The sequence below is a fragment of the Drosophila biarmipes genome, chromosome 3R, assembly GCF_025231255.1.
Source record: "Drosophila biarmipes strain raj3 chromosome 3R, RU_DBia_V1.1, whole genome shotgun sequence".
NCBI classification, from domain to species: domain Eukaryota; kingdom Metazoa; phylum Arthropoda; class Insecta; order Diptera; family Drosophilidae; genus Drosophila; species Drosophila biarmipes.
The window spans coordinates 4,849,318-4,875,323 of NC_066616.1; the positions used below are offsets into that span (position 1 = coordinate 4,849,318).

Genomic DNA, 26,006 nt, shown 5'->3' on the forward strand with positions numbered 1-26,006 from the left:
CACCCAGGTGCTTGTCCTTGTCGTCGCACATGTTGCGGGCTCCTTGGCCACGACGTCTGCGAACGGCGATGACCACCACGGATAGGACCGCTATGCCCACGGTGAACAAAGTGCCGGCTAGAAGGGCAGCCAGGGGCAAAATCGACAGGCCCATACGACCATCTGCAAAACGGAGCAATAAATGGGAACACGATGAGGACATTGCTGCGGGAAATGTGGCTTACTACTCTCAGGTGTTTAGAATGATGGATTCGAATAACTAAATACATTTACTGATAATAGGTTAACAATACGTCTGCCAAAAGCTCAGTAGCAGTACATCCCTTTGAAAACTTGAATAAGGAAAATATACAACTACAGTGGGTTCAAAAAATTGAAATAAATAAAATAATGTGCAAGAGTGAGCAATAAAGCAGGTCTTTCAATTATTATTATCGTCAATTGTTAAAAAATAAACGTAATATATTTAATACATTACATTGTTTGGTATTATTAAGATTTTTTTTCACAAGAAGGAACTTGTTTATTTTGTTACGCTCAATTATAACGAAATTAAAATTGCAAATACTCCAGCGTTTTAAGTCCGATCCATAAATGGAAAGACAGCAAAAGCGGGAAATTGGAAACAGTTTTTAAATTACACATCTATAAGAATAAGAATAAATAAGAATAAATAAAAACGGAATAACTCAGATACGGATTTTTAAAGGCAAACCGCATTTGCAGTACATCCCTTTAAGTTCAAAGGTGATATAATGGAGAGCGCGCCACTTAAAATACAATTTGCAAAATAAAGCACACGTGAGCAGCACATATGCACGTTATTTGCCCGGTTTCCGGTGATGAAAGCAATATGCCAGTTCTTTGTTTGGCTGAATTCGATAAATAGCCATTGGTCGTCGAGGGTCCAATAAACTGGATGCGGCGCTGGCCACTTGACTGCTGCTCCGCCAGCTCTTTTCCAGGCGAGCCAGCAGGCATGCTGTCGCCTCCAGCCCACCCCCATATCTATATCCCATATCGCCGATATATGCCCGCCCCGCCATTGGGCGCCCATAAAACGCACGTCGCATTTCAAGTGGCTGCCACGGGCAGCGGTCCTTCAGCCACTCGCCCGCTTAGTTTGTTGTATTTGCGATGGCTTTAACGTCGGCGCTAAGCATTTCAATTAAAATCCGTTTGCCGGCTGGATTTTTGGCTATTCGGTAAATCGTAATTGAATATGCATTACCAGGCCGCCCCACTGCGTGTACCCAACCTGAGCGATGCGACGCGACGCCTTTGTAATGCCACGCGTTCAACAATTCGACATCCAACAAATCGTGCGCGCCTGCGGATATGCAACGCAGAATTTCAATAAGCAAACATCTGAACAGGCGCAGCCAGGAAGCAGGAATGTGGTACAGTGGGAAGTAAGTAAGGTGAAAATGCAGAGAGCCTACAGAGCGTTGTTTGCCTATTGATAATTTTTTAAGAATGTGTCTAAAAGTATGCAACAGTATTCTTTAAATTTAGAAATACGTAATGAGTTTCATAGCATAATTTAAGACACCTTTGTAGATTATATTTTTGGTAATTTTTTTTGTATTTTGTACAGTCATTATACAATATGAAGTTATAAGGGCAAATTCCACGTTATCACTGGAAACGTAAGAACTATAAAGTAACATAAAGCAATGACTATTTTTGTATATATGTTTAACAACGTCATTAAACCATGACTGCTATAAATCTCTATAAAAATCCGGTTCTATGCGGTGGTCACTGTAATAACCGAGCAACATGCTACCAACAGGCGGCAGTGGGAGGTAGTGGGTGGTGCAGACTGTTGCTAATTTTTAAACCTGGGCTGGTTGTCAGCCAAACGCCAAAGTTGCAAATCAATAAATATTCTTTGGCTGCTGCCGCTGTGCCAAATGTTGACGAAACTGCGCCGCTGGCGAAATTGCTCATTTATGCATGGCTGCGTCTAAGCGAACACATCCGCACAAAATACACACACCACAACTCCCACACATCGCACACCCCACGCCCCCACACACCCACTAGCCATCGCTTATGTCCAATTTGTACGTGGGTTGTAATTGCTGGCACATGACTTTAAAAAAAGTACAAATACACGCTTGTAGCCGTGTTCAGCCATACAGCACATTCAAATGCGAAAGTTAAAAGTTTTTGGTATTTCGATTTGCGTAGTTTATTTATCGAGTTCTACATGGCTAAAAGCGTTTTGGGCAGGTTTTCTTGTTGCTGGCGTATTTAACGTCACAATACAATTTTCTGTATTTTAATGGTGGGTTAAGCCATGGTAATAATATCGTTTCAATGTGAGTAAATATTGGGGATACATATTTCACCAAAAATTATAAATAAAATTAATATAATTCAGTAGATACAGATTATTATTTTATCTAAACAAAATAGTAAAAAATGTTTAACTTTACCCTTGGGCTGGTTTTACAGTGTGGTAAATCATGAAATAGTTACAAACTTCTGCAGCTTGCTGTATTTGATTTGGCTCCGCAAAAAACACCCTGGGAAAGTGGGCCACAGGGGGCCGGCTAACGAGCTGGCGTATAACATTTTTAATTTTAATTAGATCGGGCTAAAGCCTGGCAATTGCAGCCGCAAACGGATTCTGATTTAGGACAAGGCATCAATCATGGGACCTATTTGCATGGCCCGAATCCAGAGGGCCCAACCAATTTGCAAATTAGACACGCAGATAAATGCGTTTCGAAAGGCTGGTCCCCCATTCATTTCTTAACGCTCATCCGAGCAGATAAATAAAGTGTTATTTAATTTCGGAATGCTCATGCAGCGTTTAAATGATTTATGAATCGATGTGCAGATTGGCGAGCAGTGAATTAAATTAAATGCCAAATTTATTCATTTTATTCAATGTCATGCCAGAGTGGGAATAATTCATTATAAATTCATCATTCCGTTTGGCACTCGGCGGAACGATGCCACATGGCGGATACGTAATTTACTATCTCATTTATGGCAGCGAGTGAGGTGCTGGCACTAAGACAGGGACACCTTTGCATGTGGGCGGTATTATTTTCGAGTCATCCAGTCGGTACGTATACGTGTCTGTGGGAATCCTTGTCCTCCACCCGCCCTTCCAGCGCAAATCCCCAATCGCATCAGCCAACCCAACACAAAGGGCATAAAGGAATAAAAACCGAATCGAGCAATCGCTTGCCAAATAAAATGTATATTTGGCCACCAGGAAGAGGGCACTTGAAACAGAAACTGAACCCGGAGCGGAGACCGACGACCGACGGGAGGGCCCACAAGACGGGATGCCGAAAGAAAAAGAAATTTAATTTAAATATAAGCACACTGGCGTAATGAAATTTTCACACTTGTGCAAATATTTACCAATAAAACCACCTGGAACGGTGTGCCAGCCAACTGGGGCCCCACTCTATGCACATGCCCGACTTAAGCGGATAAGCCAGACAACCAGCCCGAGAGCCATCGAGCCAGTCACCTCGTGTGGCAACCGGAGCTCAGTGGCCCCGGTCCGCAGTAACCGTACCCGATCCGGACCACTATGAAACCACCAGGAAAGGAGCAGCCGCAGAGCAGGAGCAGCTCCTGCGTGCCGCTCATAAGCCAATTGTTTGCATGGGCTTCATTTGGATGAGTGCAGGTCCTGGTCCTGGTCCTGGCTATCCTCCTTCCGGCTGCCTCCTCCCATAAGCTTAATTCGATTTAATGCTCCCGTTTGAGATATAAATGATTCGACGAGATGATGAAAAAGTGGATTGGTTAAAATGTATTGGGAATACGGAGGGCACTGGGAGAAATTGAGAAACATATGTATATTTAAGAGATACTTAAAGTGCTTTGTTTCAGAAGATAAATGATTATTGATTATTGAACGTTCAAAAAACTAAAGTCATATAGTGACATAAGTGATATAGTTTATTCTATAAATATAAAATTTTAAATTAAGTTTACCATGGCTAGCCACAGTTGTTCATACGAAAATGTTATTTGAATACACAAATGGAAAACAACTTTTTCAGTCTTAAATTCTCCCATTTCTCCCAGTGTAAGCCAACGTGCCCATGTGGGTTTTAAGGCAGGAATGCGTTTACACAAAGTAAGCATAAATAAAGAAAACGCTGTCTGCGTCTGGCGCTTCGTTTCGAGGAAACAAGGCAGACAGCGGTGAAAAGGTAAGAGAGTAAGGAAAGTGGCGGAGAAAGGAGCTGGCTGTCATCTATTGCAATGGCGGTCACATTTCCCTGCCGCACCGCCCTTCGATCCGCCGTATCACATAATTTTATTTTACTTTACTTCACTTTCTGCACCGTTGTCTTTTGGGATATCGTATTCAGATAAGACATGTTTAATGTATTTTTTCTTGTCGTACAGTAATCGTTTATATTTTGTGCGCCTGGGCTTTGGGCCCAGCTCAACGTGGGGCTGTATCAGAAGCTATAGCCCCGGTGTCTGCTCGGTTTCCGTTGCTGCTTTTGATACCTTGTTACTTGCGACCACAGAGTGGATGTGTGTGCACTGGGAGATATAGGGGGTCGTTCAAAATAATATTCCTTTCCTATTCTTGTAAAAACTCGGTATAAATGTATAATCCTTCTTGGAAGTGGATGCTATTTTATGTTTTCCAGATAATAAATATTGTTAAGTTCAAGATATTATTTTTCACTTTTCTCCTACCAATAAACAATTTGTAATAATTATAAGAATGTAGATTTCCCCTTTGAACATTTCTCTCGGTGCACGTGGGTGTATGCTGGTGGTATAATGTAACTCCTGGGGAATCTCTGTGTGTCAGTTTAGCATAACAAGATATTTCTTTTCTCTGTTGGGGTTTTACGCTGCCATCGCTTTTTTGGCTAAAACATGAAATTGATTATATTTACATTAATGTGCCATCAAATGTTGCCATTGTAAAATGTATCTCCGCCCGCTGCTCCCCCTGACCGCTTCCATTCGGCTGTTGGCAGAAAAGCTCTTAGGTTTGCCAAGGTGCAAATATTGACACCTGGATAGCAGGTGGATTGCAGGTACGGGCGTTGCATGCTCCAAAACTAAGTCGCCCACACTCGGGCCCGTCCGATCCCCCAGTAGCTGGTAACCGAGCTGTGATATAAGACGCCGACTAAGTTGGCCAGCATTCAATCCATCCCACACTCCGCACAATGGCCATCTGCCGTGGCCATCCCGTCTCCATCTCCATCCACATCGGCATCGCCATCTACTATACAGGGCGGGCTGTGCCTGGAGCGCATTAGGAGATGATTGAGTGGATTTGTTGTTCATGGCGATTGGCAGCCCAAGCGTTCAAATATGCAATTGTGCAGATAAACATTATTGGCTGACCAAGTGCGGACGGTATTCGGAACATAAGTAATACATAACTCTCCGTGCGGTGCGTTAATAATGATGCTGGTCAGGTAGTGTTGCCACTGGAGCTGCTGATGCAATAAATACTTGGATGCTGGTGCATAATTTGCCAGTGATGGTATTCGGCTGATTTAATGTGGACAACAAATTCAATTTGACCGTATGTCGGTGATGTCCTAACGCCGGGGAATACAAACATCAATGTCTCCCCAAACCGAACCGATTTGGTCTTCGGAAGTGTTGTCCTAATTAAGGGATTTGCCGGAAAGTAAGTCAAATTATTTAAGTGGTTATTGTAAACAATCGTTTGCTGCTCAGGCAGCCCGGGGTATTTTGATAATTTGTATACCTAGAATATTTGAGTATGGGACATTTGGGTCAACAAATATGGGTTAATCAGTTTAAATAACTTTGATGGGAACGTTAAATTTAGGCAGCTGAGACGAACGACTGGATTTCAGCGGTATCTTTATTGAAGAATTATTATTGCGCCTCAATTAAGTTTGCTGAAAAGGAACCGATCAAATAATGTAGGTCGACAAAATCACAAGATTTAACTGTAGGTAAATGTGCACTGTGCTGTGCTGTGTAGGAAATGTGCACTAACAAATATAAGATCAAGGTTCTAATAATAAATTTACTGAGTTGCTGCGTTCTCTATTTTTGGAGTACAAATATTTAAAAGGTTGGCTTTCGAACTCGAAATTCTTCACTTTTCATGGGATTCACAGCACCTTACAAATCCTCAAGGGTTATCAATATTGTTAGGACAAATACTGCCTGCAAAAAGCGCTTTTATAAGGTTCTCCAGGCACTCTCCCCCCATCATTTTAGACCCTACACGCTCTCGAAAAACAAGCACTTTCACACTTTTTACCTCGATTGTCGCAGGAACGTAAAAACTTTTAAAGAAAATTAGCGTCAAAGTTGAATAACAAAGCATGAATAAGAAATCTTTGTGTCACTACTTTGGCTAGCAAGGGATGTGGGCCGAGGGCTGGCTTCCAGGGGATGAGCCGGCGAAGTGGAGTTGCAGTGTCGCCCTAGCGTAAACAAAACTCGTTAAATAAAAGAGCAATTGTACTAACAGCGGCAGCAACAAGAACCACAACAAAGAAATGAGTGAAAGAAAGAAACTAAAACGGTTAAGCGGAATATGCAAATACTTGAATGACTTTTTAAAGGTGAAATGGTGCTTAAAAAGCAATGAATGCTCTGGTCCTGGTCTAGGGAAGTTTTCCGCGCACCTCCCTCTGCTCCCGGGAAACTTTGCAGTAGTTTCCCCTCGTTTTCAACGTTTTTTTGCAACCTACCTGAACGCTTGTCCGCCTCATTGATGGGCACATTCTCGAGGACAATCGGCTCCGAGCGGCCCTTCTGATTGACGCTGTAGACGACCAGGTGCAGGGCCGGATGGGCATCGGGGTAGTAGTCCATGGGCATCAGATCTGGCGAGGGCGAGGGAGAGGAAACTAATTAGTCCCGTGATTAACTGCAGGGCGGAGTGATTAGCTGCTTTGACAGCTCAAAAAGATTTTCCTGAAATCCAGAGATTATTTCCAAAGAAACTTAGGGATTGTTTTCTAGGTCGCTTTCACGCGAAAGACTCAAAAGCGATTGGTTTTGATTTCCGTATAGAATCACTGTTAGTGTCGCAATTTTGAACCAAGATAGATTGGGTGCATCCACTGAAGCCCGATTTGTTGTAAGGGTACTTCACACATTTTAAAATTTAAACCGAACGAGCGATACGGGATATTGGTATTCTGATAAGACAAAACAAACAATCTTTATATCAACATTATACTGTGTTTCTTTCTATATATATTTCCCTTTGAAGACCCCGCAACTTTTGTTTCAATACTTAAAATAGAATAAAATATGACTCGCTCTAACTTTGAAACTCCCAGAACAACATCTATTTTTTTGTGACCCAACTTGTCAATAATAAATACGGAGGTACAACTTTTTAATGCCACCAAATGGTGGGGCATATTAGTTCATGCTAGGCCTTTGCCAGGGTATACATTTTCTGCTCTAGTGCCAGGACGGCCAGGTCAGCTTTGATCATTAATTTAAAACTTGTAGTGCTCTGTGCAAACTTCATTAGGCAAACAGGCATTTAATTAGCACGTCGCGGTGCGAAACTTCGGTCGCATAAAATGAAAAGTTCCCGGCTGCGTGTGTCTTCTCCCTCTGGCCCTGGCGCGGTGTTTTCTGATTTTCCGATTTTCTGATTTTCCGTTTCTGTTTTTCCGTTTTTCTGGTTTTTCTTAATGCGCGCATCAAAAGTTTTGTTTGTGCTAGTGCTCTCCTTGCACCGATAGCAGCTCATTAAAATGGCAACTAGTGCACGGGGCGGTCGCGGAGGAGGCGGCGGGCGTGGCAGGGCTAATACGCACACATTGGCAGGCCGCAGGAACAAAAACACTTGGTGGGAGCCCCAAGCACCCCAACCCCCCCGGTCCGCCCCTGCCAACCCCGGCAGCGTCGTTAACACGCCTGTCTAACTAATCGTGACTTTACGCTTCGTTTGACTTTGCAAATATCGCCGAAACCCCTTAACCCCGAGTCATCGATGATATGGTGGCACGGCTGAAAAAGATGCCACTGCAGCACGGGGCAGGGATCGGGTCGGGCCATCGCTCCCGTTGCCAAGTTGCCAACTTTAATAATCCGAAATGTGGCTCATTAACTCGCCTCAAACCCGCAGAATCAAATGTAATATTATAATTTTCGGCTCCGCGTTAACCCCCATGATAAATCTTGCTTTTTCAACAGCTCGATTCAAGTTCGCTTCTGCCTGGGGGCCAACCACGCCCCTGGCCCCTGGCCCCTAGCCCCCAGCCCCCAGCCCGCCCCACCCCTCGACAGCATTCTATCTCATCCAATTCCCCACCTCAAAACGCCATTGGCATAAAAGTTTTGCTGACTAGCTAAAATTCATTACAACAAAACAGGCAACAGCATGTGCCAGCAATGGTTCAGGGCCAAGAAAGTGGCGGGGAGTGGGAGTAAGGGGGGGAGGGGTAGTGGAGAGGTTGAGGTCCTGGCAGCCTCAACTAATTAATCTGCGTAGAGCTGGCTGGCTAGCTGCACTGAGAGAAAGTATCTCTGGGACATTGCAATAACTTGTATTTCGAGCATGATAAAAAATATGGTTCTTATATATATAATATCTCATACAAATGTAAAGGAATAAAGATCTTATTGTGAACAACATTTTAGTATAGAAAAAGTGAGTTAGCCAATATTTGGAATGCGCAACTAATATTTTAATATAGTGCATCGCTTTTTTAAGTTTTGTAAAAATATTTTAAAAATATCGGTCTCCGAGGATAAATGTTACTACTACTATGTTAAACTACCAGTACTATACACATTTATCCTCTATGGGCCAAAGTCAGGATATTTCTGAACCGCATCCGTTAGGATTTGGGAATATAAACTTTAAAACGCATTGCTACTGGAGGCATTTTGGCTCAGTGCAGCTATTCCTCTTCCCAGCCGCAGGATTTTCTCCTTGTCTTGAAGCCAACGCGCAATTTCGCCAGCTCAACTTTTTGCTCAGTTTGTTACTTTGATTTGTTTTTGTTTTTACTGTTTGCGCTGTTGTTGTCTGCGTTGTTGTCTGCGTTGTTGCTGCTGTTGCTCCTTGTTGCTGGCCGCATAAAAGTCAAGTCTTTAGTTTGCGGCTTTCGCACAGCTCCGTAAATATTGTACCGCCAACACCCTGGGCCCCGTGATTTCTAAGCCAACCTCATTTGAATATAATAATACATAAGCATCGTGTAATAAAACATTGCCCTGGGCTGCGGAAATCTGCGGAAATATTGGATTTCCCCGGCACCATTAAAGGCCGGCCAATTAAGTGGCCCGTTAAACGGACTACTTAAACAAGTGGTCTTCGCCGACATTCTCTTCGAGCTGCGAAAAAATTGGCCAAATGGCCCTGCATTATAAAACAAGGGTTGTTGATCTCGGGTATTGTCATGGTGCTATCCCAATACCACAAAAACTCTTTAGGGAATTTGATTTAAATTGGAATTATTATTACTTTCTATTACTATCTTCAAACTTCATTGTTCTATTACTTCATTATTTAATTAGGTCCCAAGACGTTCTTATTATATGATTGACATGTTTAATGTATAATTGCTAATACTATAGGGAGTGGCTTGCCACTGTACTACTATTGCCTTTTGAAATACCAAATCGAAAGCCCAATTACAGTTTTTGCCCTCGCACTCACCTGACAGGTCGATCCGGAACACCGGCACGTCCACGTAGGTGCTGCTCATGTTGAGCCGCAGTTTCTTGGTCTTCGAGTCGTAGGCCTCCAGGAAGAACTGCTGCTGCAGGCCGCCGTCGTAGCCGGGCATGCACTCCAGCTCCATGGTGGAGTAGATGATGTTGTCGTAGTTGTCGAAGTTTATGGTTCCGCCGCCCGCAAAGCCGTCGTGTCCGCCCCCGGCCCCTGCCCCCGATCCGCCCAGTAAACTCTGGGTGACCACCCCGTTGCTGAAGCTGTACTCCATGCGAGAGTAGTCGAAGTGGGGGAGCTGCCATTCGGCGGCGGACTCGGTGGCTTGGGTGGCTTTGTCCTGGAGGTGAGCTCCTTCTGTTGTCCTTCTAGCCACGGGGGCTGCGACTGTGGTGTCGGACGTGGAGAGGGCCACGCTGGCCACAAAGTCATCGTCGCTAACATTGTACATATCGTCGTCATCGCCGGCCTCCTCCTCCTCGACGTTGTCCTCCAGGGACTCCAGATCGAGCTGCTCCTCCAGGGAGAGCATGTGCTGGCCGTCCACCTCCTCCACGGTCTCGTACTCCTCCAGGTCGCCGGGAGCAGGAGCGTCGGCCAAGTAGTCGGCATCGGTGGGCAGCTGGGCAATGTCTTCATCCAGGTCTGCGTCGTCATCGCGGTCCTCCTCCTCCTGGTCGTCATTAGTCTCAGTTTCAGCATCCATCTCCGCCGCATCATCATTATCCTCATCATCGTCGTCGTCGTCGTCGTCATCGTTGTCGTTGTCGTTGTTGTCAGTGGAGTCCTCCTTGGAGGACGCCTTGTCCTTGACTCCCGCTGCAACTGCAACTTGCTTCGATGTCACTGCTGTTTCCTTGACATTGTTGCCACTAATTGCTGCTACCGGCTGGTTGCTTATTTGCGGGGCATTCGGCGGCAGCAACAGTGGCTGCTGCTTCTGTTTCTGCTGCTTCGGCTGTTTGTCAAGGATGGTTAGGGATTTGCGAGACCTCTTGATGCTGCTGCTGCTGCCGGCGGAGGAGGCCACATCCTGCTCGATTTCCACCGCCGCCGTGGCAGTGGCTGCCAATGAGGTGCCCGAGGAGGAGGATAATGATGCCGATGTGGCTGCTGCCGCAACAGTTGCCAAGATGTCATTTGCTGCCAGCCGCTTTCTTCTCCCCGAGCTCTGGCTCAAACTCGAACTGGAACTGGAACTCGAAGTTGCATAATGATGGATTATATTGCTGTTGTGCTCGTTTGTTCCCTTCTGCTGTTGCTGCTGCTGCTGCTGCTTCTGTTTGTGCATGTTTTTCTGTCGCTTATTAAAATACTTTGCTGGCAGTTTGCCATTGTTACTGTTACTGTTGATGTTGCTGCCTCGGATGCGGCTGCTCCTGCTGCCGTCGCCTACATGTGACATTGATAAATTTGAGTCTGCCGGCTTCCGCTCGCTGGTTATTGATGCTGCCCCTGCATCCAGCTGATGTTGCCGCTGTCCCTGCGGGATTTGGCTGGCCCGCCGCACCCGCTGCTTTGGCGACTTGGCCAGCGATCCATCAGGTTTGCTATCGCCGCCGGACTTGCCAGCAGTGGCTTGGTGTTGCTGCTGCGCCTGCTGATGTTGCTGCTGGGACGGCTGGTGCTGCTGCTTCTGCTGCTGCTGCTTCCGCTGGCGCTGCCTCTCGATGGCTGCCAATGTCTGCGACGGTGTGAATGATGTCCGCTTCTTGAGGCGCTGCAGCTGCTGCTGACTGAGCTGGCCGAGCTGACCGGGCTGCTTATTATTGGATTTGGCCTGGCCAGCACTCGTCCTGGCCCCCATATTTTTATTGGCCACATTGTTCCGGACAGTGCTGTTATGGCGCTCACGTACGTACTCCATGTGCGGGTAATTCGACTCGTGTCTGCCGTATTGTGTGGGCAGCATTTGATTGGCATGCATTGTCGTCTGATTCGATGAGTTCAGCGAGGCGGAGGTCACCACATACGGCCGGAGGGTACAGTTGCGCAGGGCCCCCGGCTTGGCTACAATGATCGAGTAAGCGAAACCAATCAGTGGCAAACAACACTCAGAGCACATATTGTGTTGCACAAATAAGTCTTGTTTGAAAAATACAATGATACAAGCTAGTTATTAGTTTGGCCACTCCTAGCACCAGGATGATATCCCAAATACACGGAAAACTGTGGTATGCCCACCATTTCACTTAGTTTTAACGAATTTAAGTCGCTTTGATACCCATTCTATTAATTTTGAAATCAGCGTGACAAAAAGCATTATGAAAATGGAAAAAACTAACCTTTGACCTAATGTGAACCTAAAAAAAATCATACTCTGCCATCAAAGCATTTTCTAAAAAAATAAAATAAGCTAAAAGATGGGGCATGACATGAATATTAATTTTTGTGCTACGCCTTGGATCTAGGGCTTTACAAAATCAGCTTCAATTCCAATTACTAAATTGTGTTTCAAATCATCGACGAGGACAGTGCGACTCACCTGCTGGCACCACCTGGAACACGCACGGCTCCGACTGCTTCCCAATGGCGTTCCGGCCGTAGCAGGCCAGGGTTCCGTAGTCCCGCTCTCCTTTGGGCGTGTAGATCAGCTCGCTGACGGTCTCCACTGCGGGGGAACAGAACAGATATTCGGAATACAGGTGTAAATTGCAATTCAGTTTCGGCGCTTATTAAATTGCCCCTTTCGGCAAAGTTAAATGAAATAAGTTCTGCTCGCCCGAGCAGCTCAGTCAAGCCAACTGGGACGGCAGATAATCCAATTTTCGACCGTGCGGTGAGAGTATGTGCATGATATTGATAAAAGTCCCTGCCCCCCGGCCGCCCTCCTCTATTGTTCAGTTGTACAGGTGTTTGCCACCTCTGGCCGAACTTAGGCCTCTGCGAAATGCTAATTTCTAATGCCTGCTCAAGCGCAAGCACATGCAAATGCCTCTCCATTGCACTTGCTCCAGAGGCTTGCTATAAGCTTCTCGTGGGAAGGATGATAGTGTCTAGCCTGCAGACCAGAAGTAATACACGGCAAAGAATATCAGTGACCTCAGTCTTCTCAAGTCGATACAAATACTTAAAACTAATTTTTTAAAAAACTTTCTTTTCAAAACATATTGCCACTTGAAAACCATATATGGTGAGTTCAAGTTCAATAATTGTTGTCTTGTTATTGTTAGGTGTTTTGCAATAGTCTTAATGCTTTCTTTGAAATTACTCATACGACACGTGGCTAGCTAGGTATAGGAACAAAAATACGCCGTGCTAATGCTAGAATAATTGTAAAAGTCTGGGCCACCTAGATCAAGGTAATCTTGTAATCGATTAAAATAAAATATGTAAAGCCAATTAAATGCAATGTTACATTTAAAGGTAAATGTTAAAATGGTCCAAATACTTGTAAACCTCATTGTTGTTTTCGGTATTATTTTCTTTGTGAGGATAGTTTTATCAAAACTGTGAACAGTTGTTTGTAGATAATACACTTAGATTTTTCCCAGTGCCTCGACTCACCATAGCTCTCGAAGTGCGTCTCGTTGGACTCGACGACGGTGCGGCGGACGTCGCTGGTGGTGGTCATGGTGGGGTCCTGGATGGTGGCGTAGTGGCCCGAGGGCACCTCGAAGTGCTCGCCGCTGGTGGAGAAGGTCCATTCGAAGTCGATCTCGGGCGGGTCCGAGTTGACGCGGCAGGGAATGGGCACGGCCTCCTCCAAGGAGGCCCCAATCACGGTGATGGTGCTGCTGCTGCAGACGGGCGCATCTGTTGGCGACACGATTGAGAGATCGAATTTAGATTTCGAGCAGGATGAGGCCGGCGAAATGCAAAATAATGAGCAGCTGCAGTTGTCCGATTGTCCCTGTCTATATCAAGTATTTATATTGCAAACATTGTGCTGACAGGCCGGAGCATGGGGAGGGGCTGGGCCGGGCAAATTGACAGCTCGGATTTTCAATTTAAACAAAGCAGCTGGCGTACAGTTGTCCCCAGGTATGGGGGTTCCTTTAAACTTGCCATCTTTAAACCTATTCTTAGGCAGATGTATTAAGTTACGGCACTTCTACTGATGAGTGCAAGCTATCGATGTATTTAAATAGAAATCAATCCTAATTGGGTTGTCTTTTTCGTTAGGGGATATCAGTTTAAGAAATCTTGGAACTTGTTAAAGATACAGAAGACCCTGTTTTAGCAGTGCCCTTTTACTTACAATGGGAATTAAAATATTTAAGTGCTGATAACTATGAGGTTTCTTTCATAGATTGTGGAACTTAAGCCTTATAAATTCGAGAAAAATTGAAACACATTTCTACATGGCCAAAAAGTTTCGTCATGGCTTAAAGGTGGAGTACCCCTTCCACCGAGCTCATGATTTATTCAAAGTAAACTCATTTTGCGTTTTTGGTTACAAACGATTGAACTTGAAATTTTATGTCATACACGAGGCATGCCAAAAACGTACCCCCGCCGCCCGAAATTCCCGCGCAGGAAAAAACTTTTGCCAGCAACTTTTGAAAACTGCGCCAAGTGTGCGATGTGCGTGGCACTCCGTTACCCGTTTGCCCCGTGGCAGCGGAGCTCTGTCATACACAACCCGACAACCCGGCGGAGACAAGGCAGCATCACACAACAACCAAAACAACCCGGCAGACAACGCACACAACACTCTAAGCACCTGCAGGCATTTATTACCAAAGCCGCAACACTTTTCGTTGGTCTTATTAAAAATTATTCGAAAAGTTGAGTTTGTCACGGCGTAAGCAGAAAATCGTGCAATGAGTTTGTAACCAAATATTTGGGCCAAAGTGTATGATAGTGAAGCATGAACTAGGTTCCATCGCTTGATAGGGGTCTAGGTACTCAGGTACTTATTCTAAAATAATACTATACCATTTCAAGGATAATAAAATCTAGTGTACTATTTCCCAGCTTATTTAACATGATGTAGGATTTTTTGAATGCCCCGTTTTATGGGTAGTAAGGTCTAGCATTCTAAAGATGAAATTTTGGATTTCCTGCGTAAAGTATTCCTGTGTACTCTCCGCTCCTTAAAGCCTGGCCCATTCTTCATCCTTCTTCATTTGGGTCTCATCTAGATGTCGCTGGCACTCGCACAATTCCAGGCTCAGCCATGTGGCCAGTGCCAATTCCCCGGAGCAAAAGGTGCAATTTGCCGGGAATACTCCGGCGGAGAACTTCGCATGCTCGCAGACCAACTAGGTGGCCAGAAAGGAGTAAACCACGGCATTGTTTGCGGCGCAACGACAGTGCCAGTCGGAATTTTGAGAATTATGATCGAGCGCATGCCATTCCTCTCGCTATGCAAATGGAAGGAGCCTTGAATCTGCGGCCTAGGTACGAAGTTCAGGATTATTATAAACATCTAGGGGTAGCGCTGCAGATGATTGCTTCGTTTTACGATTCCGGGGAAGCAGTTCGCTCCTCGCACTCGTAATATTTTTATGACGGCGTCAATTTCGCAATCGTAGAAAGTCGATTTTAACCTTTGCTGATTAATTTCTGCGAAGATGCGAGCGAACTGGCAGCCATAAATCAGTTTATCTCAATCGCGGTCCCACAATGAAAAACCCCTCCCCGGGCGTCTATCTGGTCCCACCCCGCGAACCCGTGCCTCACCCAATCAGCCATCAATCCAGCCGCCCAACCGTGTGCAAATGTTTACGTGGCGTATGCGCGATGCCCGTGTAAATAGCCCACGTAGTATTTGCGCAGCAGTCGCCGGCGGTGTATCCTTGTGCATTGTACTCGTATTTACTTTCAATTATCGTAATTATCAAAAAGGGTAGCGGGTATGTGGTGCAGGCATCCTGTATTCAGAACCCAGTTTTCGGCAGCGTTAACGATAATGGCAAGGCAATGCAAACGTTTGCTGATGTCTTCGTTTTTCGCTGTTCGCTTTTCGCTTTCCATTTCCATTTGATTTTACCTTTTCCGCCTTTGTGGCCCATTGTTTCTCATTCATTTCAATTTCATATCCCGTGCTGATGCTGCGTAAATTTTGTTTTCAGCGAACCCAACCAGTTGTAGCTACTTATTTGAGTTTGGAGGTCGGGTCCCGGGCAATTCAATTTGCAGCTGTGCAGCGAGGCGCTCAAATCGGGGATAATTACATGTTTTTGTCTTCATAACTTGCTCTGCTCACAGGCTTGGGAAATTAATTGAACAATGTCGGGTAAACAATCGTCATGTGACGGTCTACTACAAACTAATTACAGTGTAGGCGTATTTATGAAAAGTATGCAACCTAAAAACTCTCTACACATCTTAATGGTATGTGGTATTAATGCTGAGGTCCATTTAAAAATTTGCATAATGTGAGGCTGAAATCCCAACCAATTAAGCCTGGAATCTGTACTTTTTAGTTAATAAACTAACCGTGCAAATTCGGGCTTAAATGGCATCAAAATATTCATTTAACCGGGCAATTAATTAAATAATATTCGTTAACCCGTCTTGTTTGCATGTGGGACTGCATCGCTGTTTGCCGCATTAAATATGCAGAATAAAAATTGAATTTCCCCGGCGCACCTGCTGAACGTGTGTTCACTCACCTGACCCACCTGACCGTGCCCCGCCGCCTGACCTTTCCCATAATTATAAATGGTTTAATAATGACTGTGAGTTTCGATAATAAAAGCAGATCATTCATTTTTATTACCGCCCGGCGACCGCCCAGCTGACACGTCGGGCGCGGGGGCTAAGCCCTGCCGGTGGAAATGCCGCTCGTACTTCATGGAGCATATGCATATTTATGCACAGGCAAACACAAACACCCCGCCCACGGAACTGTTTGGTATTTAAGCATCATTAATTATTTAGAAACACAGTCGGAAGCGAATGCCCTGTGACGGTAATTGAGACATTTTCAATATGTGCGCACAAAGGCTCCGAGCGGCGTTTATCGGTCATTTATTTTTGTGCTGGCCACAATTCATAATTACATACACTTTGGTCCCGAAAGTGTGAAAGGGCCCTACTTCTGCGCCACTACGATAGAAGTCCTCGGCGAGCCAGGGCTGTGACAATTAGAAATCAATTGAGTTATCACTTTGGTTTCGGTTTACACTTGCGCCCGGTTTGTTATTAAGAGCGGCCTAACTCCGAGGGTAATTGGGGTCCATTAAAATGGTTGGGGACTCCACAGAGTGTCAATTAAGTGGGACAAGCCGTGGGAAATACGGCAGGTGCAGAATGTTCCGGCCCACTCAGTGTGGAACGGCCTCAGATGAGTTTATCGGGCTAAGAACTGCCGCCTAATGGCTTAACCAGGCTGCTCTTCATATGGCGTGCAAACGTATGCCACTTCGTTTGTTTTCCAGGACCGAACGCTTAGATAATCCAATTATAAGTTACCTGCAAGGGGCCATCTTATTTTGCGCAATAACAATAATCGGAGGGTTTGGGGAAGTCAGAACTTGACGTGCCCTGGGCCACCTTACTAAATATTCGAGATAGCTTCAGAAATTTAATTAAAGTTATTGAGGTGCCAACGACACTGCAGCCCAGCTTTATTTGATCAAGACTTCCAGTTCTTGCTCCTTTTTATTTATTCCGAGAAAATACAAATAAATAAATTGTAATCTAAGCTCCTAACTCCAGTGCATCGCCATATATGCGATTTAAATGTGACAATTTTCCGCTGCCAAAGTTTGAATTAAAATGTCTGCAAACGGGCACCGAAATTTGGTTTCGGCCAGTAAAAATTTGTGAAGATGTGTCGTTTGTTTGACAAAACACACACTCGAAAGCACTCACGCACAACAACACACGCCTACACAGCACATACTCCGTGCGGTGTGTACTCTATATGGCATGTACTCTATATGGTTCGTACTCCATGCGGATGTAAACGGATGACGGAGGAGCGGAGCCGTATAGATCCGTTGCATTGTGCGTATTACGGCTTTTTGCACAAAATATTTTCTGTCATTTTAGCATACTTTAGCTTCGGACATTGTTGCTGCCCATCCTGTGAGCTCGCGGCGGGGTGGGAGGGAGGACATGCGAGTTTGTCAAGTGCACAGCCGCCGTTGTTGTTGCTGTGGCCGCCCCTTTTCCATTTGGGCGTGGCCCGGTTACCGCTGCGGAAGGGGCGAAATAAATGTGTAAATGCGCATAAATTTATGCACATGTATTTTAAATGCTCCGCTCCACTGACATCAACTGTCAGCATAATTTTTTGCAAATTTTCGGGTTTTTTGATAAGTAATTCAAAATTTGATTTTTTCATGAATAGTTTTCAATTTTACACCGATCGCGAGATATGCGCTTTCTTGTTTTTCGTGGAGTAACTATGTTCTAATTTGCACGCAGCTTGATGGGGTGTACAAAGCTTCCTTTTCCAGTTCATAAAATAATTTTCAACTTATGGAACTTGTTTCTCAGATATATTTTCTCCCATAGAAATTAGAGGTATTATACTAAACATTTTAATTAAAATTCTGCTAGCTCTCAAAACTTACATCGTATCCTCAAGTTGACGGGGGCTGACTGGGTTTCGCCGCGGTCATTGGCCGCCGAACAGGCGTAGAATCCGGAGTGGACGCGACCCACGCGCTGGAGAACCAGGGAGCGGGTGGAGATGATGATGCCCCAGGACACGTTCTGGGTGACCGGTTGGCCCTGCAGGAGGAACAGAAACACGCAGTTAATTAGAGCAAATTAGGCATTATAGTTGGCCCAAGACTCACGTCATGCGACCACATGATGCGGTGCTCCTTGGGATTGGACTTGATGTGGCACTCGAAGTAGACGTCGTCGCCCTCCTTTATGTCATCCGGACGCAGAGTGGAGCCCAGCGACAAGGTGACCTGCGGAGGATCTATAAAGCGGCGAAAACCCACTTGTTAATAGTTGGCTTCCGTCTTAATTGCCTGTGCTAATATGGAAATTTCGCAGAGCGCCTGGCGCGTTTCTTATGGCTATCCCCAAACTGGCAGGCTGCAGGGGGCCCATATAAATATAAAATCGAAAATATTATTGCATAATAAAACGGGGAATGTACGGCGCGCTGTTGTCGTCATCAATCTACAACGTCGCTGCGCAGCCCATAAAAGTTAACAACGCGGCGGCGGAACCGCGTTATAAACCACCGCCCCTTCGATCCGCACCCTGCATCCGCATTCCGCATCCGAACAGGCTAACCAATGAGTATGACAGAAATTTTAAATTAAAATCGTTCCGCTGCCGCGAGCAGCGCCCCAATATCAATGATGGATCGTATAAAATATTTAGTGTTCTCCCATCCTTTCGCCGTTTTACAGCCTCATGATTGGCTGAAACTGAAAGCGAGACCCTCGCGAGGGGAGGCAACAAATTGTTACTGTTATGGCCGCGGAGAATGTCTGAGAAGGGTTGAGCGGGCTGGAAACTGTAAAACAGTTGATTCCAGGTAGTTGCCAGGTTTTTATTCCGGGGGAAAACGAATCACAGTCGCCCATCTGCCCACTCTGTTTTGCGATCAGAGAGCGGTCCATTAAAAGCTTAAGCCATCGCCGCTAATCCTTTAAAGCAGCTTTTCCTTGTGTATTTCTAATTTCATGTTTTCCCGCTGGACCGGGCCAAAAGGGCATGGACAAACTTTCTCCAACTTTCGGTTCGAAGCTTACGCGCTCGCCATTCAATATTTATGGCCGAATTTCGCATACATAGCTGGGGATCTATGCGTGACTTTAAAATTCAATAAATTTATGATTATCCGAAGCAAACCCATGGCAAAACAAAGTGTCAACGCAGAAATAACTAACCCGAAGGAACGTGCTAGTGGGCCGAACTTAAATCGCTCTCGGTTCCCCTCGAAAAAGTGGAAGGTCGCGATTGCCGTTGATTTCAAATTGATAATCATATAAAGTAAAATTTATGGCGTTTCGCTGGCGCTGAAGCAAATATGCGAAACGAGGCGAAACAGGCAACAATTTTGCCAGCTTTTTTATGGCCGCGCTAAAAGTCAACGGAACAAATATTGACGTACAGCGAACGGCTTCATTTTGGCCAATTCCGACGGAGGGAGCTGGGAGGGGCGTATGTAAATAATGCCGTATAATTTAGACTTATTTGCACAGGGGACTTTGATTTGTGCCCCGCCCGCATTTATGAAAACTCTAATCGATGTATGCGCTAGCAAAAAAGTTCCAGTCCCCGTGAAGGAGCTTCTTTAAAAATTCCTGGTAAATTATAATATGTCCATTTGTTCATATTTTTTGATAAAGCAAAGTAAAAAATTAAATATAGTCTTTTAAAAGTGGGGTCCTACAACTAAAAAGTGGTTCCCAAGCTTGTAAGAAGTTGAGTTAGCATATAAACATGTTTTTAGGCTGGCAATGCATCTTATAAACCAAATAATTCTTAACAGAAATTTCTTTCAATTGTCTGGTTATAGCTCTAAAAATACAGCTGATCTGGTAACTACAAAAGTACTGGGTACACTAAATAAAACCGAGTTTCTCCTAGTCTAAGCCTCTCTGCGAGTGCCTTCCATTAAACGGCCCACTTACAGATGACATTCATCATGAGCGAGTCCTCGATGGCCGAGTTCTGCAGCCGTGGGTTGGAGCCCTCGCACTTGAGCATCGTGCCGTCGTCCTCGGGCTGAGGATAAAATGTCAATGTGGATATGACTCTTCCATTGCCCTGGCTCGTTGACAGCTGGGGGTGGGGTGTGGTGGGGAGATGAAGTGAAATCGATTAGAAAAGTGCCCGCTGGCCACCGGAGGAAATTCATAAATAAGGCTTTCGCCGGCCAAGATTGAGTTAGAAGCCCTGGGCTGAGGAGAGCTTACCTGGCCACGTTTGAAGGGCCGATTATTCTGCGTCCATTTGATTTCCGTGTCCGGCACCGAGCCCGCCACAATGCAGGTGAGATTGTACTGCGTGTTCGAGGCGAAGACCTTCAACTTATTGGTTAAATTGACTGATGTGGGTTTGACTGTGGGTGTTTAAGGTTTACGGTTTAAGGGGATTAGGCGTGACTGGCAATATCGACTGCTCGTTGCGGCACTCACGTAGCATTTCGATGCGGATGCTGCGCTCCACGGGCGCCACCAGCTTCGTGTTGGACGCCTGACAGCGGTACGTGTTGTTCAGGGCGGAGCGCGAGATTTGGGCCACCTCCAGGCGGTTGACGGTCACATGGCGGCCCATGGAAACCCCGCTGCCCGCCTCCAGGGCGCGCGTCCCGTTCAGCCAGGTCACCGTCGGCTCCGGGCGACCTGTTGATGGAGCAGGAGAAACCATATTATGTTGCTATTTAATTCCCATTTAAGGTAGGGGGTTACGCAGAGTACGCCAAATAGCCGCTTATACTCAGGTTGATTTAATGGGGTACAACGCATATATTTATATCAACAGTTCCTAGAAGCCAGAGCGGTGAATACCGTGTGTTTAAATAATAAATCGTTGTGTTGTACAAATAAATATAACCAACCATAACCTCGAATGCGCTATAGCCACTCAAATTGCATTCAATTAATATGTCATTAAAAAAAATCATAGCTTAAAATTTTAAATATGCACAGTGTGCATTGCACATATATTGTGTTTTTAATATAATTAATAATATAATGTAAGTAATGTTAATATTCAATATTTTAAGTCCGTTCTTTAAAGTTTTAATTAGTAATTCCCGAAAAATGCTTGCCGAATTTTATTTAAGTATCGGATTCCCCGATGTTTTCAGAAAATATACAATATACAATGAAATTGTTGGCGATAAAAAGGAGCGATTTCAGAAACAATTCATGCATTCTACGACGGCAACACAAAGGAAACAGTCCCACCATGCCGGCGCAATCCAAATTCAAATTTAAATTAATGTTTAATGCATAAATTAATTTTAAATTTCGTGCCAACTGTTTTTCGCCGGCAGCAAACTTTTCCACTCATGCATTATTAACCCGCCCGTCTAGAGAGAGTTTTCCCGAGGTGGTTTTCTAACGGAAGCGGCGTGACCACAGAGCCGCGTTCGAAAATTTATGACCGAAAAAAATGAAGGAAACTTTCAACATTTTAATGATAATGCGCATTTAGCAGTGTGTACCCAAGGCTTTTAAAAAAGGCTTAGCCAGCTTAACTAGCAAAGTTGGGCGCTGCACGGCCGGGATGGATGGATGGTCGAAAAAGGCCAGGAGGCGGTCATGGGTTTGCCGGCAAACGCATAAGCGTGAATATTGAATTAGTTGGTTGGGGAGCCAGAGGGAAAGTTTTTGGGGACACGCTGATGACCCCGGACGGAACACAATCCCGACATGAGGGGAGAACGGATAAAAGGCACATTCTGATACATTTGGTGGCGTGGGCAAAGCAGATTAAGTTATGGCCTTGTCAAAATATATTTTAATGTTTTGGAATATATTGGGTAGTAATTAAAAGTGAATTAGAGAATCGGCTGTGCGATATTGTTCAGTATTTACAATGACAATTTAATATTGATGACTGACTTTGAAAATTGAAAAAATTGAATTGCAAGGATAATTTTGTAAATATTACGTTTAGATTTCTTGTAACCACATCTAATATTGACCAAACTGACTTAATCAAACAAATTATTATTTAAAATTTGTTTCGTAATGTAAGATTTGACATTAAAATATATTTATATAAAAATGTTAATAAAAAATACTTTTTATTGACCACTTGCAGAAGGTGCTCCAATTATAATTGATAGCCCGAGTACACCACCAGGAGGACAGCTGGTCAGAGCAAGACGAGTTCTCGCACTCACATCCGCTTTAAAGCCCATCTCTACCTGTCTCAATTTACCCAATGAGTACAAATATTGAATAAATAAAATATGACTTGGCCATATGCTCGATTGACTATCGATTCACTCTCCGGCGCTGCGAGTGCCCTCAATGCAGTTTTGCGAATCTGCAGCCCGGCATTTCAATTGAAATTCCGCAATCACTTTTTCGCTACGCTGCCATTGCTCAATGCCGGAGAAAGTGGTGGGGAAAGGCGTTTCGCTCGCTCACATATCAAATGTACGAAAATATTTTTAATCCGTTTAAGTGCCCAAAGCCAGGGCCCGACTGCTTGCCTTTGGCGTAGCCATTGGGTTTGGTTTGGGCCATTAAGTGAGCGAAGTGAATGCGGCGGAAATGAGCAACAATAGCAACAAGCAGCTGGGGATTGCCTTGGATTGGGGTTTCGGGGGTGCAGAGGGAAGTGGCCAGACTGGAGATTGAAGGGCGAAAGTAGCTGATAGCTGGAGTGCGGACTTGGGAATTTACTGCCAGAATGCCGGGATACTGGCTGATTGCAAAGGATACTCGGCGACAATAAGCCAGCGAGACACACGCACACACGCCGAATTGCTGGCCGGAATGGGAGTGGGGATGGGGAGGGATGGAAATGCAGGGATAATAGACAAATAACAGTTTCCCTGCGGCATTTAGCTGGCTTTCACTTCCCCCTCCCCAACTCTCGCCAGTTTCTTTCTCTCCCCCACGCACCACCCTCCATCCAGCGCCCAGCGCCCACCGCCCACCGCCCACTTCCTTTGTGTAATGAAGACAGCGCCTTTGCCATTTGCTAAGCCATACTTACGCTTGTTGACAATTGCTCGCCGGACAATGCCCACCGGAGCGAGGGGACGAATATGCAAAGGACTGCGGAACTGAACTCAACTGGAACCGGACACACAATGGATAACCCGGGCCCTTTTATGGCGGCCTGCCTAGATTAGCTTTTTATTGCCGGTATTAATTGCTATTAGTCGAAGTTAATAAACTTGATAAAGCAATTTGGCATTTGCCGTTTATTGTGCCGGGGGCTATGATTAGTGGCTGGCCATAAAAATAGCGTCGGGATTTGCATTAGCTTTAATCAGGATGCGAGCACCCACCGGTGGCCGGGCGAATGCCGCTCCATCGCCCTGTCGACGCCATGTGGCGCTGAAATTGCGATATTAGTTAATTTGGCTTTGAGCCTCAGAGGGGCGCAAATGAAATACGAGCTTGCACTGCGGTCTTCCAAGGAGCCAACCGTGCACTGGAAATTTATGGGGTCTGCGATCGGGAGTAGATTACAAATCTTGGATCAATATAAACATAAACATAAAATAAATACCGTAGAATAAAATAACTGTAACACGATGTAGAAACTATATTATCCTACTTAAATTTAATTTATTTTCGTATAAGAAAGGGAGATAATGTAAAAAATTATTTTCTTAAGTCCATTAAAAAAATAAATAACAGGATTTATAATTAGTTTCCTTATTAGGTTTGTACATGTAGTTCTAAAAAAAATAATATAAATAATAATTGTTAAGCAACTACATGTTTTTAATGATTTACTGATAACTTTCATTCTATCTTTTTATAGATTGAAAAATAGTATCAATATCAGAGGTAACACCAACTGCCATGATATATCTATCCCAAATGAAGTATGTTTTAGCTCGGGCTTCGGAAAAGCAATTTCCCCAAGTGCAGGGGTGGCATCTGGGGGCGGTGTGGAAAATGTTGCATACAAATCAGAGGCAATGCCACCTGCCAAGAAGCGTGTCGCTCAGCAGGTGTCAAAAGCGAGTGTTGTCGACGTCGTCGTCGCAGGTCCTCATGGAAGGGAACTGCGCCCCCTTTGGCCCCAAAACCCCCCAACCGGGCCACTGCTGCTTAGCTCATTCACATGCGGTTAGTCAAAGCGGCGACGTGCGGCAGTGCTGCCAAAGCAAACCAAGAGGCGAAATGCCAAGGCGCAGGATGAATCCTTTGGCAGCAGCGTGCTGCACGTGAGCAGGAGCCCTGCAGGCGGCGGTGACAGCGCCCAGGAATCACCGGCGCAACCAAACGCCAGCTGCCATTCGAGAGGTGAGGCGAATAATGAGCTGGCATTTGCCAAGAGCGGGTGGCACAAAGCCGGGATCCTTCAGTCGAAATTGGGCCACTACCTGGGAGCCGTTCAGAGTTCAAGAACAGGCTTAAAGCAGGTGCTTCAAGACATCACTTTGGCTTTCGAAACACAAGAAAGTTGGCTTGAGCAGCGAAGTTTTGTTTTCTAATTAGGGCTCGTGGTTCTGCAGCTATTACTTTGGTAACCATTTCATGCAATTATTATCATACGTATTTGTATATTATAAAGCTAAGAAGCTCATAAGGAAATTTCTTCCTCACAATTTTAAGAAGCTCAAACTATCACGGCTTGCCTTTTTAAGGAGCACCCTTCAGACCCTGTGTAAGTTGCAATCTTTAAATCAGCCTGGCTAAAGACAACAATGCTCTTAAATATGGCCAACTTTTCCAGCCAACTCAAGCAGTTCAATGAACCGCAGCCACTGGCTGTCTGTAATAATCAAGTAATTCCACTATCAAACGGACTTAAAAACTTTCACGAGCATCAGTAACAACTTCTACCCCATCAGCTGCATTCTGGCCTTTAAGCTCTGCGAAAACCCATTTAGTACGGCCAGAGAAAAGCAGCTCGCAAATCGCGTTGCTAGTTGACATGGAAAATGTCTGGGGTGTGCGCCGAAAATATTGTTGTCAGAAAAGTTAATGATTTATAATGCTGATGTCGGGCATTCGTCGCCATCGCCGGTTCCGTCGGGTTGAGTTCGGTTCGTATCCATGGGGTTCAGTCATGCAAGGAGGACCCCTCGAGCCAAGCCAGCGAAGCGAGCGACTTGTACAAAAATTTTTCACACTTGCCAGCAAAAAGGGCGAGTGAAAAGTTTAGTGGATGCGGTCGATGGGGTGCGGGGCATCTCCTTTCACCTTGGGGAGCTCTTTAAAGATTTACGATGCCGCATATGCCTACAGGTCATAGCTCGGCCAATGGATGTGCCGTGCTCGACAAAAGCGCGCCAGACGCTCGAAATTGTTGCACTTTCCCCTGAAAACTGGCAAACGGGCAGAATGGCAAACTGGCAATGACAGCGGCCACAGACGCAGGAGGATCCTCCACAGACGATGCCCTGGTGGCGTCTGCGGAGCGGCAATGTCACCGCAGACTTTGACATACATTTATTTTTATTATTTACGATGACTTAGCCGCCTGGCCCTGTCCCCCACTCGAACCAGCAGACTCGGTCACGGCTGGGGCCTATCTGGGCTTTTCATCTTTAATTCTTTAAATAGACTGGCAGGGTCGAGTGGAGGATGCGAACGAGGCCGAAACGAATCTCTCACTGAAGCTTGCACGGAGAAAAAATGGTACCAGAGTCGGGGTCGAGATGCACTTCAAAAAATCCCTTGCTGTGGTTAATTTGAGGGGTTAAATACCCATTTTGGGATTCGCAGATCGAAATAATAAGAAATTAAAATATATAGAAACTAGAACGTTCTTTACCTAGCCACAGTCATGCTAATTGCTAGGGCCGTATATCACCCAGTGTACCCTCATTTTT

The 26,006-nt window shown here is 45.2% G+C and overlaps 1 protein-coding gene across 2 annotated transcripts in view; it reads right to left on the minus strand.

Moving 5' to 3' along the window:
• LOC108027331 (uncharacterized) overlaps positions 1–26,006 on the minus strand; it is a 106,713-nt gene that overhangs the window by 4,237 nt on the left and 76,470 nt on the right. For both annotated transcript variants that reach the window (XM_050888667.1, XM_017098743.3), the window contains exons 7-16: positions 20,662–20,868; positions 20,440–20,585; positions 20,155–20,305; positions 18,352–18,482; positions 18,124–18,283; positions 13,157–13,405; positions 12,135–12,260; positions 9,638–11,659; positions 6,699–6,833; positions 4–162 (exon numbers count right to left, since the gene is read on the minus strand). In XM_050888667.1, the coding sequence (XP_050744624.1) occupies positions 4–162; positions 6,699–6,833; positions 9,638–11,659; positions 12,135–12,260; positions 13,157–13,405; positions 18,124–18,283; positions 18,352–18,482; positions 20,155–20,305; positions 20,440–20,585; positions 20,662–20,868 (3,486 nt within the window). The remainder of the gene's footprint in view (positions 1–3; positions 163–6,698; positions 6,834–9,637; positions 11,660–12,134; positions 12,261–13,156; positions 13,406–18,123; positions 18,284–18,351; positions 18,483–20,154; positions 20,306–20,439; positions 20,586–20,661; positions 20,869–26,006) is intronic.